Raw genomic sequence first — 13090 nt, 5'->3', positions numbered from 1 at the left:
CGTCTAAGTCCTAAAGATGTCGTTTAGATGATTTCTGCGGATTCTGCGTTTTCGTCAGGATACTAGTTTATTAGGTGCTTTTCTAGTAGTTTCGATGCATTGTTTAAACTGTTTCAAATGTACTTAATAAAAATGGATCATATGCATCCTAAGTAGTATTCCATGAGTATTCTAAGTGTATGTCACAAAATACGCAGTTCGAGTGTTCAAAATGCATAAAAATGTAGCTAAAATGAGTACTTTAAGTGTAAGAAAGTTACCGAAAACTGGCAGTTGTCACAGGATCCTACCTAGTTGATGGGATTTACCCAGAGTGGGGGATTTTCGTAAAATCGTTCACAAGACACGGTACCGCAGATCCAAAGAGATTAAAGTTTAACAGGGTCCAGATGGCTGCACGTAAAGACGTCGAGCGAGCATTCAGTGTTTTGAAGAAAAGGTGGCGAATAGTGGCAATGCCTTGTCGACTATGGGACAAGGATCAGATTGGAAACGTGATGTACACATGTATCATTCTTCACAACATGATTTTGGAGGATGAAGGTAGAGCGGTCGTAACCTACTATGATGATGATGACCCCCAACCAGGTAACGTAACAGACGAAGATAAAGCGGCAAATGAATTTTTTATAAAGTCAAGGGATATACATCACAACCTTCGATCTGATTTGGTGGAACATGTTTCAACGATTCCTGGGTTCGAAACCGACGAAGACGACGAAGAATGATAGTTTTTTATTTTGATAATTATTTTGTATGTTTATTTTAATAATTATGTTGTATGTTTATGTAGTTTTTGGTTATAAATATATATATACATTAAAAAAATAAAAAATAAAAAGCTGATGTGGCTTGGCCACGCCAGCCAAGCCACGCCCACCATACCCCCTTCAAAGTGGGTTGAAGACTTGAGTTTTGAAATTCCACGTGTCAACCAATGCCTCAACCCAAGCCCCAACCCAAGCCCCACCATACCCCACGGTCTAAAGTGGTTGTAGCCTAAACTGGTGTTTTTTTTTTAAGTATACTTCATTAAAACACAAAACCGAACCCGAAAATTGGGACGGCCGCCAACCACAACAAGAACTGCATAACACAAATGAAACCCAAATATCTAACTTCGCTAAACACTTCATCCACCTTGACTCGTTTTCCGGAGAATCTTATATCATCCCTCTCTTTTCACACACACCAACTAGACACCGAGATAACTCCCTGCAAAGCTAACTTTTCAGCATCCTGTTTGCCGCAATGATTGTGAATCTCGAGCAAATCTTTGTTACTGTAATCCCGTATTATGTCGTATTTGGAATAGTAATAATTAGTGAAATAAAAAGACTTGTACATACCACATATGAGTAATTAGTGAAACAGAAAGACCTGTACAGACAACGGAAGTTACTCCATCTCCCATGGTCCAAAGATGGAAATCTTTGGAATATTCTAAGAATGTGTGCTATCTTTTTCTCGGTTCGTTGAGGATTCAAGTATCATGATGAACGTAAAGTGTAAATTTACGAGTAGTATTAGAGGGTGTATTATTTGCAGAATCCACCGGGTTTATATTATTTTCATATCCACTAACAAATTCATTTCAAAGCTGAAATACAATTGTACAAATAAAGGATTAAGATGATTATATATTCTAAACATTTAACATAATGAACTTAACACAAATCTACAGATGAACAAAATCAAAACCTGCCCATATCTTCATCAAAATGCCTTTAATTTAGCTTTTTTTAACAAAAACCAGCAGCATTTCTTTACCACAAATGGCTGCATTCTCCATTTCTTTTTCACTTGCACAAAATCTGAATCAAACTTATATACACAACTTAAACTTTTAAACATCCATTTAAAACTTAAACATACATTGGCAAACCATTTTCCTCATCCAAATTCCAAGTCCTGTTTCCCCTACTCCTCATTCTACCAAAAACCGAACTCGACACACTTCGACTCCTATCCATCGACACACCATCCGAATCCCCACGCCTTCTCCTCCTAAAGAACGAAAACATGTTCCGAAACACTCTCCCAAATCCACCTTCTCCATTCCCCCTATTCCTCCCCGATTCCCACATCACTCTCCTCGGCGTACCTAAACCGTTACTAAACCCTCCATCCATTTCCGTATACACAACCGGAAGCTCTCTCTCACCTCCTCGGCTTCCCCCTCTTCTCCCACCCGAAAACCTCCCAACCGCGAATCCGCCTCCAGGTAATCTCCAAATTGTCAATCCAACGGTTGATAATTCATCGTCATTTTGTTCGCTATTGTTCGAGTTAGTTACATCTGTTAGATTTGTTGAATCTGTTGGCAATTCGTAACGGCAAACAGGACACGAGTTTCGCACATTTAGCCACGGTAGAATACAATCAGGATGATATATGTGACGACACGGCATCTCACGTGCTTCAACTCCAATAACAAACTCTTCTTTACAAACAGCACAGTGCAACTCATTGCTGACGTGGATATCCGAGATCTCAACCACCGGCATCGCTTCCACGGCGGATTTCTCCGCCGGCGGATTCTCCGTTCGACCTAATCCGTTAATATCAATCTGCGATAACTGATCTAACAACCGATCAAAACCTGACGTCATCAAAAACTCTGAAATTGTCGGCGGCAGCGGTTGGAGACCGGAACCAGCTCCGTCGTCGTAGTAGAGCTCGAAACCTCTGTCTCCGCCGCTGGAATTATCATCGGCGACGCCGTCGCCGCCGCCGCGGAGGACGATTACTGGATTGAACGGAGATCTGTCGCCTCTGTTACGCCGGCGGAGCCTCAGATCTGACCGGTTGTTGCCGGAGAGAGAGTAGGTGGAGGTTCTCCGGCGAGTTTCAGGTGGCGGAGAGGCGGGAGAATCAACGGCTTCGATGAATTCGCCGTCGCAGTATGGGCAAACGACGGCGTCTTCGGTTGTGAGTCTGACGATGCGTGTGCATCTGTAACACCAATACGACGTCGTCCTGGACATTTTGGAAATATGAGATCTGTTGAAGCTGTGTGGAAGTAAGTAAATGATTTAGGGATTGTGAGTGGGTTGTATATTAATATATTGTAGAAATTGAAGGGGGGAGACATGTAGAGAAAGAGATTGGAGGAAAGTAAGAGGAAATTTGGTTATAAAGTTCACGCGTGATGATGGTTAGGTTTTTTATTTTTTTTACTTCTGTTGGACGCGTCAAAATCTATGTTCCCACTAATTTGTCACTGCCATCATCCTTCAAGGAATGTGTTTCCATGAAAGTGTTTTTTTCTTTGAATGGTTGTATTAGTGTGGCACACTTGATGGGTCCTTCCCATTAAAAATGTGATATACATTTTACATATATGGAGTACGTTTAGTGAATTGAGATTGCGGGTACGTTTAGTGAATTGAAATGAGTCTCGGACTCGTGAAAGTATCTACAAGGCTGATAACACAAGTTAGTCTCGTCACAGAGAAGGTTGTTTCTATGATCGGCTTTGGACGTGAGAGTAAGTCAGGGTATTGCTAATGATCCGTGAGAGATCTTGTATGTGTTGAAGGTAAGATAGTTGAAAAATGTATTGAATGTCCTATCTTGTTAAATGGGGTATTTAACTATTTATACGCTATATAGCAATTTAGCTTTATGTTATTTAATAGTGGTATTTTTTGCCACCCTAGAGTGATGCTAAGGAGATGACCTTCACGTCTAGGTCAGAGTTTGGTCGAGGGTCCGCTGGTTAAAACTTTTATCCTTCGGCTTTTGGTTGGGCTTGTGATTAAACCTCATGCTAAACGGATGGTCATAAAATATGTTCACAAGTTTGCAATAGACTGTGTTGGGAGTTATATGTTTATAGCTTTTTCCACCAGAGCCTTTTAACCTTCTGCCAACTTGAATACTTATCTTTGATTACAGTAGCTCAAACTATGTTGGGAGTTTGAACCATATTTGGCCTTCCAACCGCAGGTTAGGTAAGCATGAATTGTTTGTTAGACTAGAAGGTATGGGGGCCGGCTGAGGCCCGGCTAGGACCGGCGCCGGTCCCCCACACCGCCCCCTGGGGCTCGGCTCGGCACAGCCGGGGTAGCCGGTCCTCCACTTTTGAAATATAGCCGTTATGTAACCGCATTATTAAAAAAAAAATCATTTTTTCTATAAAACAATCTATTTTCACCATAATTTCCCCACTTTCAACCCAAAACCCTATCATTTTTATACCATTTTCTCCTCACTTTTATAAAAAAAATTATCTTTTCATCCACAATGCCTTCTAATCCTTGGTGGCCCTCGTCTTCGGATGACGAAGAGGAGATGTTTTTCGCAAACGTTGTGCTACGGGCAGGGCAAATTCTTATTGAAGAGGAAGAGGAAGAGGAAAAGGAAGACTTCTCGTCTGAAATGTTATTACCAGACGAATACGGATTAACAGAGATCGCGCCAAGGTTTATCATTAAAAAATTTCATTATCCTTATTTTTTTAACTCGTATTTATATATTTTTTACGACAGGAGCGCACGATAAATTGGTGAACGATTATTTTTCGGATGAACCACTTTACAATAACGAGATTTTCAGACGCAGGTTCCGAATGAGTCGCCGCTTATTCACACGGATTGCTAATGATTTGGCGGGGCTAGACCCGTTTTTCATGCAACGACCTGATGCTCGAAATTATGAAGGGTTCACCACGTTACAGAAGTGTATTGCGGCCATTCGCCAACTGGCGTACGGGACAGTGGCCGACGCTTTGGACGAGTACTTACAGATGTCGGCAAGAACTACGCGGGAATGTTTGTATCGGTTTTGCCATAATGTGGTGAAACTGTATAGCAAAAAATATTTGCGGAAACCAAACGCGTGTGATGTTCAACAGTTGTACCAAGCTCATGAAGCAAGGCACGGGTTTCCGGGAATGCTTTGTAGCATTGATTGTATGCATTGGGCGTGGCATAACTGCCCGACTGCGTGGCGTGGCCAATATACGCGAGGTGATCACGGCTATCCAACCGTGATACTTGAAGCCGTGGCATCACAAGATTTGTGGATATGGCATTCTTTCTTTGGTCTCCCTGGTTCACTCAATGACCTCAACGTGTTATACCAATCGGCGATCTTTACCGATGTCGTTAATGGAACCGGTCCGGACACACGTTTTACAGTTTCTGGGGTTGAGTATAGACGTGGGTATTATCTTGCTGACGGGATATATCCGTCTTGGTCTACAATTGTAAAGACTATTCCATATCCTGAGGACGAAAAAAGGAAAAAATTCGCCAAGCGTCAAGAAGCTGCAAGAAAAGAAATCGAACGTGCTTTTGGTGTCTTACAAAAAAAATGGGTCGTCCTTCAACAACCGGCACGTGCGTTCACACCGAAAAGGTTGCGCCTTTGTATGTACGCTTGCATTTTGCTCCATAACATGATTATTGAAGACGAAGGTCGGGCGATTTGTGAGTATGATGAGAATGCATCTTACGGGAACACTGTCCCGGTTGATCCGCCACAACAGGATTTAAACTCGTTCTCGCTAACCAACGACTTCACGCATGCAAACTTTCAACAGGATTTGATAGAACATATTTGGAACAACGTTAACATCGGGGACGGTGACGGAGACGAAGACGAGTAGTGTAATTTTTTATTTTTAGGAAATGTAATTTTTTTTTCCGAAATGTTTTTATTTTTATTTTTAGGAAATGTAATTTTTTTTTATTTTATAAAATGAATTTATTATGTTTTGTTATGTTGTATTTATTAAGTTAATAAAAAAATTAGAAAATTATAAAATATTAAGGTGGGGCCCCATCCTCCACCCCCTCAAAAGTGAAGGAGGTCCATCCTCCACGAGCCGGTGATATGGCGCCTAAGTAGCGGCCCATCCTCATGGGGATGGACCTCACCATACCCACTAGTCTTACCCATTCAAAAATGACTAAAATATATCCACTCGAGTTTAGTTTACTTTTGATATTTTGAAATATTCTATAAAATGGTTGAATTTAGTGGATGATATAGTTTTAAATTTGTGCAATATTTAACTTTTTCTATGTATGTACACAGGGCTAACTCAACGGTTTTGGAGTCCTAAATCGAACTCTAAACTTTTCATATTTTAACTTATATATTTTGAGTGTGTTTACAATAACTTAGTATAGTGTATATGTGTTAAAATGACAACATAAAGATGCCAATCAAACTTCTAAAGCTTATAGTCTAACGCTATATAGGCATACACATATACTTTCATTATATATATTCAAGATTAAATTGTAGTTATAGAGAATTATACATACCTTTTTATAGCTTCACACAACTTATCCCTGAGGAGAGGGGGTGGTCACTAGTGATAGAATTCTATCACTCACAAGCACCAATCAAGTTCCGCCATGTCAGCAACCATTTTTCCATCACTCACAACCTTTTTTTAGTGGGGGTGGTCATCACTCATCACCACACCCAACAATTTCCCCCCAACCAACAATTACACTCACAAAAAAAAACCATAACGCGTTGAAAAAATCACGAAAATCTGATTTCGTTAAACTATCACGCGTGGACGTTTGGAGCAGGGTGGGAAACAACGCGTTATTTATGCTTTCCGTGATAGTTTAACGAACCGCCCCGGGCGGCCTAAGATTTCCATAGGCCTCCCATCATTTACAAATTAACTTAAAGCAATCAATTACACAGACATGCAATAAAAAAATAGGATCAATCAAATTAAGCAACAAAAAATTAAACAATCAATAATATTGATATTGTTGAAGAATCAAACTGTTAAGTGTTACTAATATGTTAATCAACTGAAGCCAAAAAGGAAGAAGCAAAATACCCATTACGAACAGAATTTTTAATCGATTGAAGGAACTAGTTCAATCAATGAAGTAGAATTGTAGCAATGATATTGAGGCCTATGTGACTATAGCAATCAATCTGAGCCATTTAATCTTACGAACCCAATAACGTCACGGGTTAATCGAATATGTAGTTATAGTTTCCGAAAAATAGCACCCACCTTATTGGCTAGAGCCTAATTTGCCACTTCAATAATTCAATTCTCAAAGCCCATGATAGATGATAAGCTATGAATTAATACATATCTTTTCTTTTATTATGAGGCCCTATTTTGGGAGGCCCCAAGTCCTGGCTTGGGTTCCTTCTACATTTCAGCGAACCCTATATGTACGGGAGTGTTTATTTTTTTGTGAAAAGTTTTTCAGGACTTCTTATTTCTGTCCCATGCAGACCACGCGCAGACGTTTGAGTCTGCAATGTGTTTGTTTTCTAGAAGACCTTTCATTAAAAAAGGTCTGCATAACCTCTTTTTGATGCAGACATGTAACACCCCGAAAACGGGTTTGGTAATCAAACCACGTTTATACTAAAAGACGGGTAAATTACCTTTAGTGGTAAAAGTAACCCGGCGAATATTAAGATTCTTGAATAAACAAGAACTTACTAACTAGGAATTTTAACCTAGTTAGCTAATATTCTAGAAGTAACTTATGATAGGGTTAAAAACAACCAAAACTATATGTCAAACAAAAGATGAGGGGCCTAAGTTGTAAGAAATTGAAATTATATTACTAATTTTAATAAAAAACAAAACCAAACACCCATTAAGGATGTCTGGTCGTACAGGAAAGGGCAGGGGCGACTCCCCACTCTTCAAAACCCTAGAACTTCACTAATCTTGCAAATTGAAGGTCCAATTCAGTCCAAAATCGAAATTTAAGCATGGATTATTGATCCTCATCACAAGAGGATTAAAAGGTATGTAAAATTTAATGAAAAATCTCTAGTTGGATTTCTAGGTAAACTTAGAAATCTGAAATTTATGGTTGCATGTTCGTTATATGATGAAATTAGGAATGATTTTATGTCTAGGAGTAAACCCTAGTCATTTACTTGTTGAATTGATGTTCCTAATTGTGAATTCATGATCACCCGATTATGTGCTAAATGGGTTTTGTAGAAACATGATGAACACTAGAATCATAATGGTTAAATTGTGTTAATAGAACTCCCTGAAGTTAGATTTGAAGTTTGATGTTATTACTTGTTAATTTTGCTTGAATTTAAGGGTTTAGAACACTTAAATGGGCTGGAGAAATTTGATGTTTCGTGTTGCACACAAGGTGCTTGTTAAAATGCTTGAACAAGAAAATATAACAAAGCTGATTGGAAATAAAATTATTGGGCTGCAGTTTTAAAAAAATCATATAAAATTACTGGAACGGCCTGTGAGGTTGAGCCTTATATGCTCAGAAAGCTATTAAAACATACTACGTTTAATGTTTCAAAATGTTTGTTAAATTCTGATGTTAAATGGGTCAAAACAGTGTCCGAAGTAGGCTGAACTGTTTTGACAGCAAGCTGATTGGAAAAAAAAATTGTTGGGCTGCAGTTTTTAAAAAAATCATATAAAATCACTGGAACATCCTGTGAGGTTGAGCCTTATATGCTCAGAAAGCTATTAAAACATACTACGTTTTATGTTTGGACATGTTTGTTAAATTCTGATGTTAAACGGGTCAAAACAGTGTCCGAAGTCGGCTGAACTGTTTTGACAGCAAGCTGATTGGAAGCATTTTGACTTCTGAGCTGATTTTTGCGAAAATCATAATTAATTATAGGAAGCTCGGATTGAGCTGATTCTTTTTGGGTTGGAAAGATATTTTAGTATTCTATATTTCATCTTTGATCACCAAGGGCTGAATAAAACCGTAAAGTGGTTAAAAGAGTCGATTCCGCAGCTACATTGTAAAGTTGCTACATATTTTATTGATAAACTTAATCTAAGAAAATTGTATACAAGAAAAGGATGAATTGTGAGAAATGTGATAATGATGGCATTCTAATAAATTAACTTGAGGCAATGTGTCTAACGTGGAAATATAATTTGATTGTAAGACTTGGTAAGAGATATGTCGTAGTAGCTTTTATTCCATACTTGAATGGTGTGGTGTGTACCATGTATTTGCTTCAAACAAATTTTATGAAATTGGGTGTATTAAAGGCATCTAAAATACATACAAATGATTTATGCAAGTAATATGTACGTGTATGCCAAACATGTTCTAAGTTAGTGCTCAGTCACACACACAAGGACAGTTTGACTTATGAAAGTCAAACTGGCCTAAAACTAATGTCTTGATAAATGAGTATGTGTGAATCCATCAGATGTTGTGGTCATTTTATATAATGACTAATCTAACAAATCTTGTGGGTATTGTGTTAAGTTTGATCTCGTCAAGCTAAGTGGGAGCTGGAAAGGAATGGATCAAACGGATCATGGATGCGAAGAATGTTTGCGCGGACGCGAGGTAAGTAGAGCTTACACTTTTGTTTTTTTAGGATACGTATTTACTTTATAGATTATAAACACGACCAAGGTTATATCCGAAATATGGGTTCTGACACGAAATGATACGGGTCGGGACGAATAAAAGGATAAAAATCATGTTTAATGGCAAAAAGGGGCGAAATGGGTTAAATAATGAAATGGTAAATAAATACCATTCAAATATAAGTGCAAAATGTTTGGTCGTTTAGACTAAACAGGTCAAATGGTAATGTTAACACCATTTGACGAATAACGACTAACAAGTGCATGTCGAGTCTAATGCTCACAGGGTAAAACGGCTTATGGAATTTACGTGGCTATGAATCAGCAAATTATTAAGGCAAGGTATTAAAACGGGTCAATACTTTGACCCGCGCCAGGTACGCGTAAATTTGGTGAAAGATATGTGAATACCTTAATGTAGAAAAATGACATGTGAAAGTAGAGAGTAGGATTTAAACTTAAATGATTAAATCCTCTCTAACGGGTCAAAATAAGAACTTGAACGTAAATGGGTTCTAACTAAGTAAGAAACCCATGATTTATGATTTATTTGATAGGAAATATTGAAATTATGATTTTCATGAGTTTATAGAGCAAGTAAACATGTTTGTTTGATAAAATCGCGAACGGGTTAAAATTTGGTAAAAATGGTATTAAGCCGAAGACTTAAAAGTCTTAAATTTTGTTAATTCGGATGTTGGATTTTGACCCCATACTATGAAGGGTCAAATTACAATCATGTAGGAAGAAACGGTGGGTCAAACGGATAAGCGGTTTGAAAGATACGAAAGTTTTCGTGCCAATAAACGGCAAAATAGGAAAGCTGGAATGCAGGGGCCACCGTAACTTACGGTGACACCGTAAGTTACGGTGGAGTTGAAGGCTTTACGGCAGCCCCCTACTGATTTACGGTAGGGGCATGTCACACCAGGGGCCACCGTAACTTACGGTGCCACCGTAAGTTACGGTGGAGGCCAGTTGGGAAATCCATGTTTTGAGATCAAGAGTTTAACGTTGGGAATTCTTTTTCCTTCCATTATCATTACCGGATTTGTTTAGATTTATTTCAATCCCCGTATGACTAAAGCATTTCATGTTTATGAAATGTAGGTTCATTTTGGATGCCGAGAGACGATCAAGCTCATCGAAGAACCGAACACGATATAGTTACATGCTTCCGCACTTTGCCACGTTGTATATTTTAAACAACGAATTCGATCACGTTTTGTAGAATAACTTATGAATTGTAAAAGTTTTAATTTACTCGAAGTTTTTTTAAGGATACTTAACCTTAAATACATGTTTGTTTTCGTAAATTATACGAAAACCTTTAAAATAATAACTAGGGTGTTACAAGACATAGATCAAGGTCTTCTTAGGTCTGGAGACTCTCTTCTCCTCCACAAAATCCTAGCACCTCTCCACCCTTCTCCTCCACCCCATCTTCTCAACCGCCGCCACCCACCCTCCCACCAGCGGCACCCTCCCACCGTCCGCCACCACCTCGTCACCCTCCCATCGTCCGCCACCCACCTCTGTAACCGTCGCCACCGTCCGCCAACCTCCCTCCTCATTAGTCGTTGCCACCTCGTCACCCTCCCTCCTCACCAGTCGTCCGCCACCTCGTCACCGTCGTCAGCAGCCGCCATCATCAGCAGCCGCCTTCATCAGTATCTATCCAGGTAAGTTAAATTTATGTTTTTTTTGTTAATTTCAGAAATTGGTGCTAGTTTTCAGATTGCGGAGTTGTTTTTTAGATTTTTTATGTCAAAATTTTGGTGTTAATTTTAAGAATTGTGGTGTTACTTTGCTGACTTTTAGTTGTTAAAAATAGTTTGTATTCTCAGTTTTATATTCTTCTTTTAATCATGATTGTTTTTGTATTTTATAACATATAAATGGTGCTGGACTGGATCAATGAGGTTGGACGTGTAGCGGGCTTGGATGTCTGGACGACTATTGGGCTTGCTGGAACTTGGGCTTAAAAGACTAAAGGAGAGGATGCTACTAATTGGGCTTCATCAGTTGTGTGCATGGGCTTCTAACTTCATCAGTATAGATTGTAACTATATAACACTGACTTCATCAGTTATTATATTGATTTTACCAGATATCTTTCTCTCACAAAAAAAGTTGTTCTGTCTAAAGAACTTTCTCTCTCCTAGGGTTATACATTTATCAGGTCTTTTGTTGATGTTCTCTTGTTGAGATCGTGTGTCAGTCATTTAGATCTTGTAGGTAGTGTATGCAGGTCATCTAGTTGATGATCTGCTTGTGAAGAGTGGTTGTTGTTCATTGTCTGTACAGTTTTTTATTGACGAGTTTATCAGATCGGAGTCTTTGATCCGTGTTTTTGACATTGTATCAGAGCCTTAAGGCTCAGATTCGATTAGTCTTCCGCTGATTTGTGTTCGATTTCGACATTGGGGTTGGATCTTGGTGTTCTTGGTGCAAATTTTCAGATCTATTGATTCTGTGTGCAAAGTTTCAGATCTGTTGATTCCGAAGGTCAAGATTGGATGATTAGTTATTCTGATTTGAAGATTTCTCAGCATCTTTATTTTATTCAGTAAAATAAGGCTTCCGGACTCCGTCTTCATCATTGTTATCATCATACACGCTCAACCGTTCTAAAAACAAATTCACTATCAACCAAATACCTCAAAAACCCATCCAATTCAGGCTCCCACGTCAGATCATCGGAGGCATCGTCATCGGAACTGTCACTTTCTCTCTCATCCAATTTATCAGTCTCAAGTTCCAGCTTCTTCTCACGTAATTTCATCGCAACAAATCTCATTTCTTCAGTAATCCCATGCGTTTCCCCTGGCCGGAGCCACCGGTACGCGTTCCGCTTCTTCTTCACCGGCGGCAGCAGGTTGTTTGGCAAAGATTCGTCCTGTGGGGTAAAAGTGAAAGTGCACTAATTTTAACATTATTTTACTAATTTCGTGAAAATAACGCTAAAAGAGGGGGATGGTTAATCATGCATCATGTGGTGGTGTTGATAGCCTAAAGATAAGGGAGTACATGCACTAATCGGCCTTCGTCTTAATTGTTGAGTGTTATGTGCCTTATGTCCAAGGCTTGATGCAAAACTACTATCGAGCTGGGGGGTCTCACTGGAATCAATCTCTTTATTCCTAACGGGTAGAGCTAAGGCTGTCTACATCTTACCTTCTTCAGACCCTACCTTAGCTTTGCTACTGGTGGGATTTAATGAGTATGATGATGATGACGATGATGATGATGTGAAGAAAGCAAAAACCTTTAATCTAATACGAAACATGTGTTGGGCCTTTTTAAAGTTTAAGCCAATGCCCAATAACTTAACTTTTACTTTAAGATTTTTACCATGTGTTAAAATTCAACATGTGTCAGGTTTATCTTTTGTTTATTAATTTATATTTAATTTAATTAATTGATTAATTTAATAACTTGATGTAAAAATTTTGTGAACTATTTTTTTATTTTAAAGTTATATGTTTCTCCTTTATTTAGTTTATTGTGTATTTATTTATTTATAATAAAGCTTTCTATTTTTTTTCTTATACATGTAACTAAAGAATTGTAGAGAATCTTTTACTAAAGATATTTAAATATACTAAATAAAGTATATTCCATCAAATCCTTTAAGATACTAATTAAACTAATGTTAAATTAATTTTTTTACATAATTTATATATAAATAAATACAAAATAATAATAATAATAATAATAATAATAATAATCAAATAATGATTACCTAAACACCAA

At 38.3% G+C, this 13090-nt stretch overlaps 3 protein-coding genes and 1 long non-coding RNA gene across 5 annotated transcripts; 2 read left to right on the top strand and 2 right to left on the bottom strand.

The window, feature by feature from the left end:
• Nucleotides 1–1623: 1623 nt before the first annotated feature.
• On the bottom strand, nt 1624–3132 carry LOC110940065 (E3 ubiquitin-protein ligase RDUF2). The gene has a single exon (XM_022181623.2). It carries the CDS (start codon nt 2985–2987, stop codon nt 1866–1868), a length of 1122 nt encoding a protein of 373 aa, XP_022037315.1. The 5' UTR covers nt 2988–3132; the 3' UTR covers nt 1624–1865.
• A 1441-nt stretch (nt 3133–4573) lies between these two features.
• LOC110942733 (putative nuclease HARBI1) lies at nt 4574–5614 on the top strand. The gene has a single exon (XM_022184498.1). The coding sequence runs from the start codon at nt 4574–4576 to the stop codon at nt 5612–5614; it is 1041 nt and encodes a 346-aa protein (XP_022040190.1).
• A 1978-nt stretch (nt 5615–7592) lies between these two features.
• Nucleotides 7593–10597, top strand: LOC110940064. Of its 2 annotated transcripts, XR_002592790.2 has the most exons (4): nt 7593–7758; nt 9228–9311; nt 9621–9711; nt 10445–10597. It is a non-coding gene; the product is annotated as an uncharacterized LOC110940064 (long non-coding RNA). The 2 variants fall into 2 exon arrangements; XR_004894168.1 differs by having other exon boundaries at nt 7594–7758; nt 9621–10597.
• A 1348-nt stretch (nt 10598–11945) lies between these two features.
• Nucleotides 11946–12623, bottom strand: LOC118492069 (probable inactive heme oxygenase 2, chloroplastic). The gene is made up of 2 exons (XM_035989834.1): nt 12528–12623; nt 11946–12233 (listed from the first exon to the last, which is right to left on the bottom strand). Exons 1-2 carry the CDS (start codon nt 12621–12623, stop codon nt 11946–11948), a joined length of 384 nt encoding a protein of 127 aa, XP_035845727.1.
• Between the last annotated feature and the right edge of the window lie 467 nt (nt 12624–13090).

This window comes from Helianthus annuus, chromosome 5 (genome assembly GCF_002127325.2).
Source record: "Helianthus annuus cultivar XRQ/B chromosome 5, HanXRQr2.0-SUNRISE, whole genome shotgun sequence".
Lineage (NCBI taxonomy): Eukaryota > Viridiplantae > Streptophyta > Magnoliopsida > Asterales > Asteraceae > Helianthus > Helianthus annuus.
This window is presented reverse-complemented; position numbering and strand designations above follow the sequence as displayed.

Excerpts from the sequence above, each read along its gene's own strand:
- LOC110940065 (XM_022181623.2), bottom strand. The coding sequence starts at position 2,987 with ATGTCCAGGACGACGTCGTATTGGTGTTACAGATGCACACGCATCGTC.
- LOC110942733 (XM_022184498.1), top strand. The coding sequence starts at position 4,574 with ATGAGTCGCCGCTTATTCACACGGATTGCTAATGATTTGGCGGGGCTA.
- LOC118492069 (XM_035989834.1), bottom strand. The coding sequence starts at position 12,623 with ATGTTTCGTATTAGATTAAAGGTTTTTGCTTTCTTCACATCATCATCA. Across the intron at positions 12,234-12,527 it reads CCACCAGTAGCAAAGCTAAG|GACGAATCTTTGCCAAACAA; the intron begins GTAGGGTCTGAA and ends TTTACCCCACAG.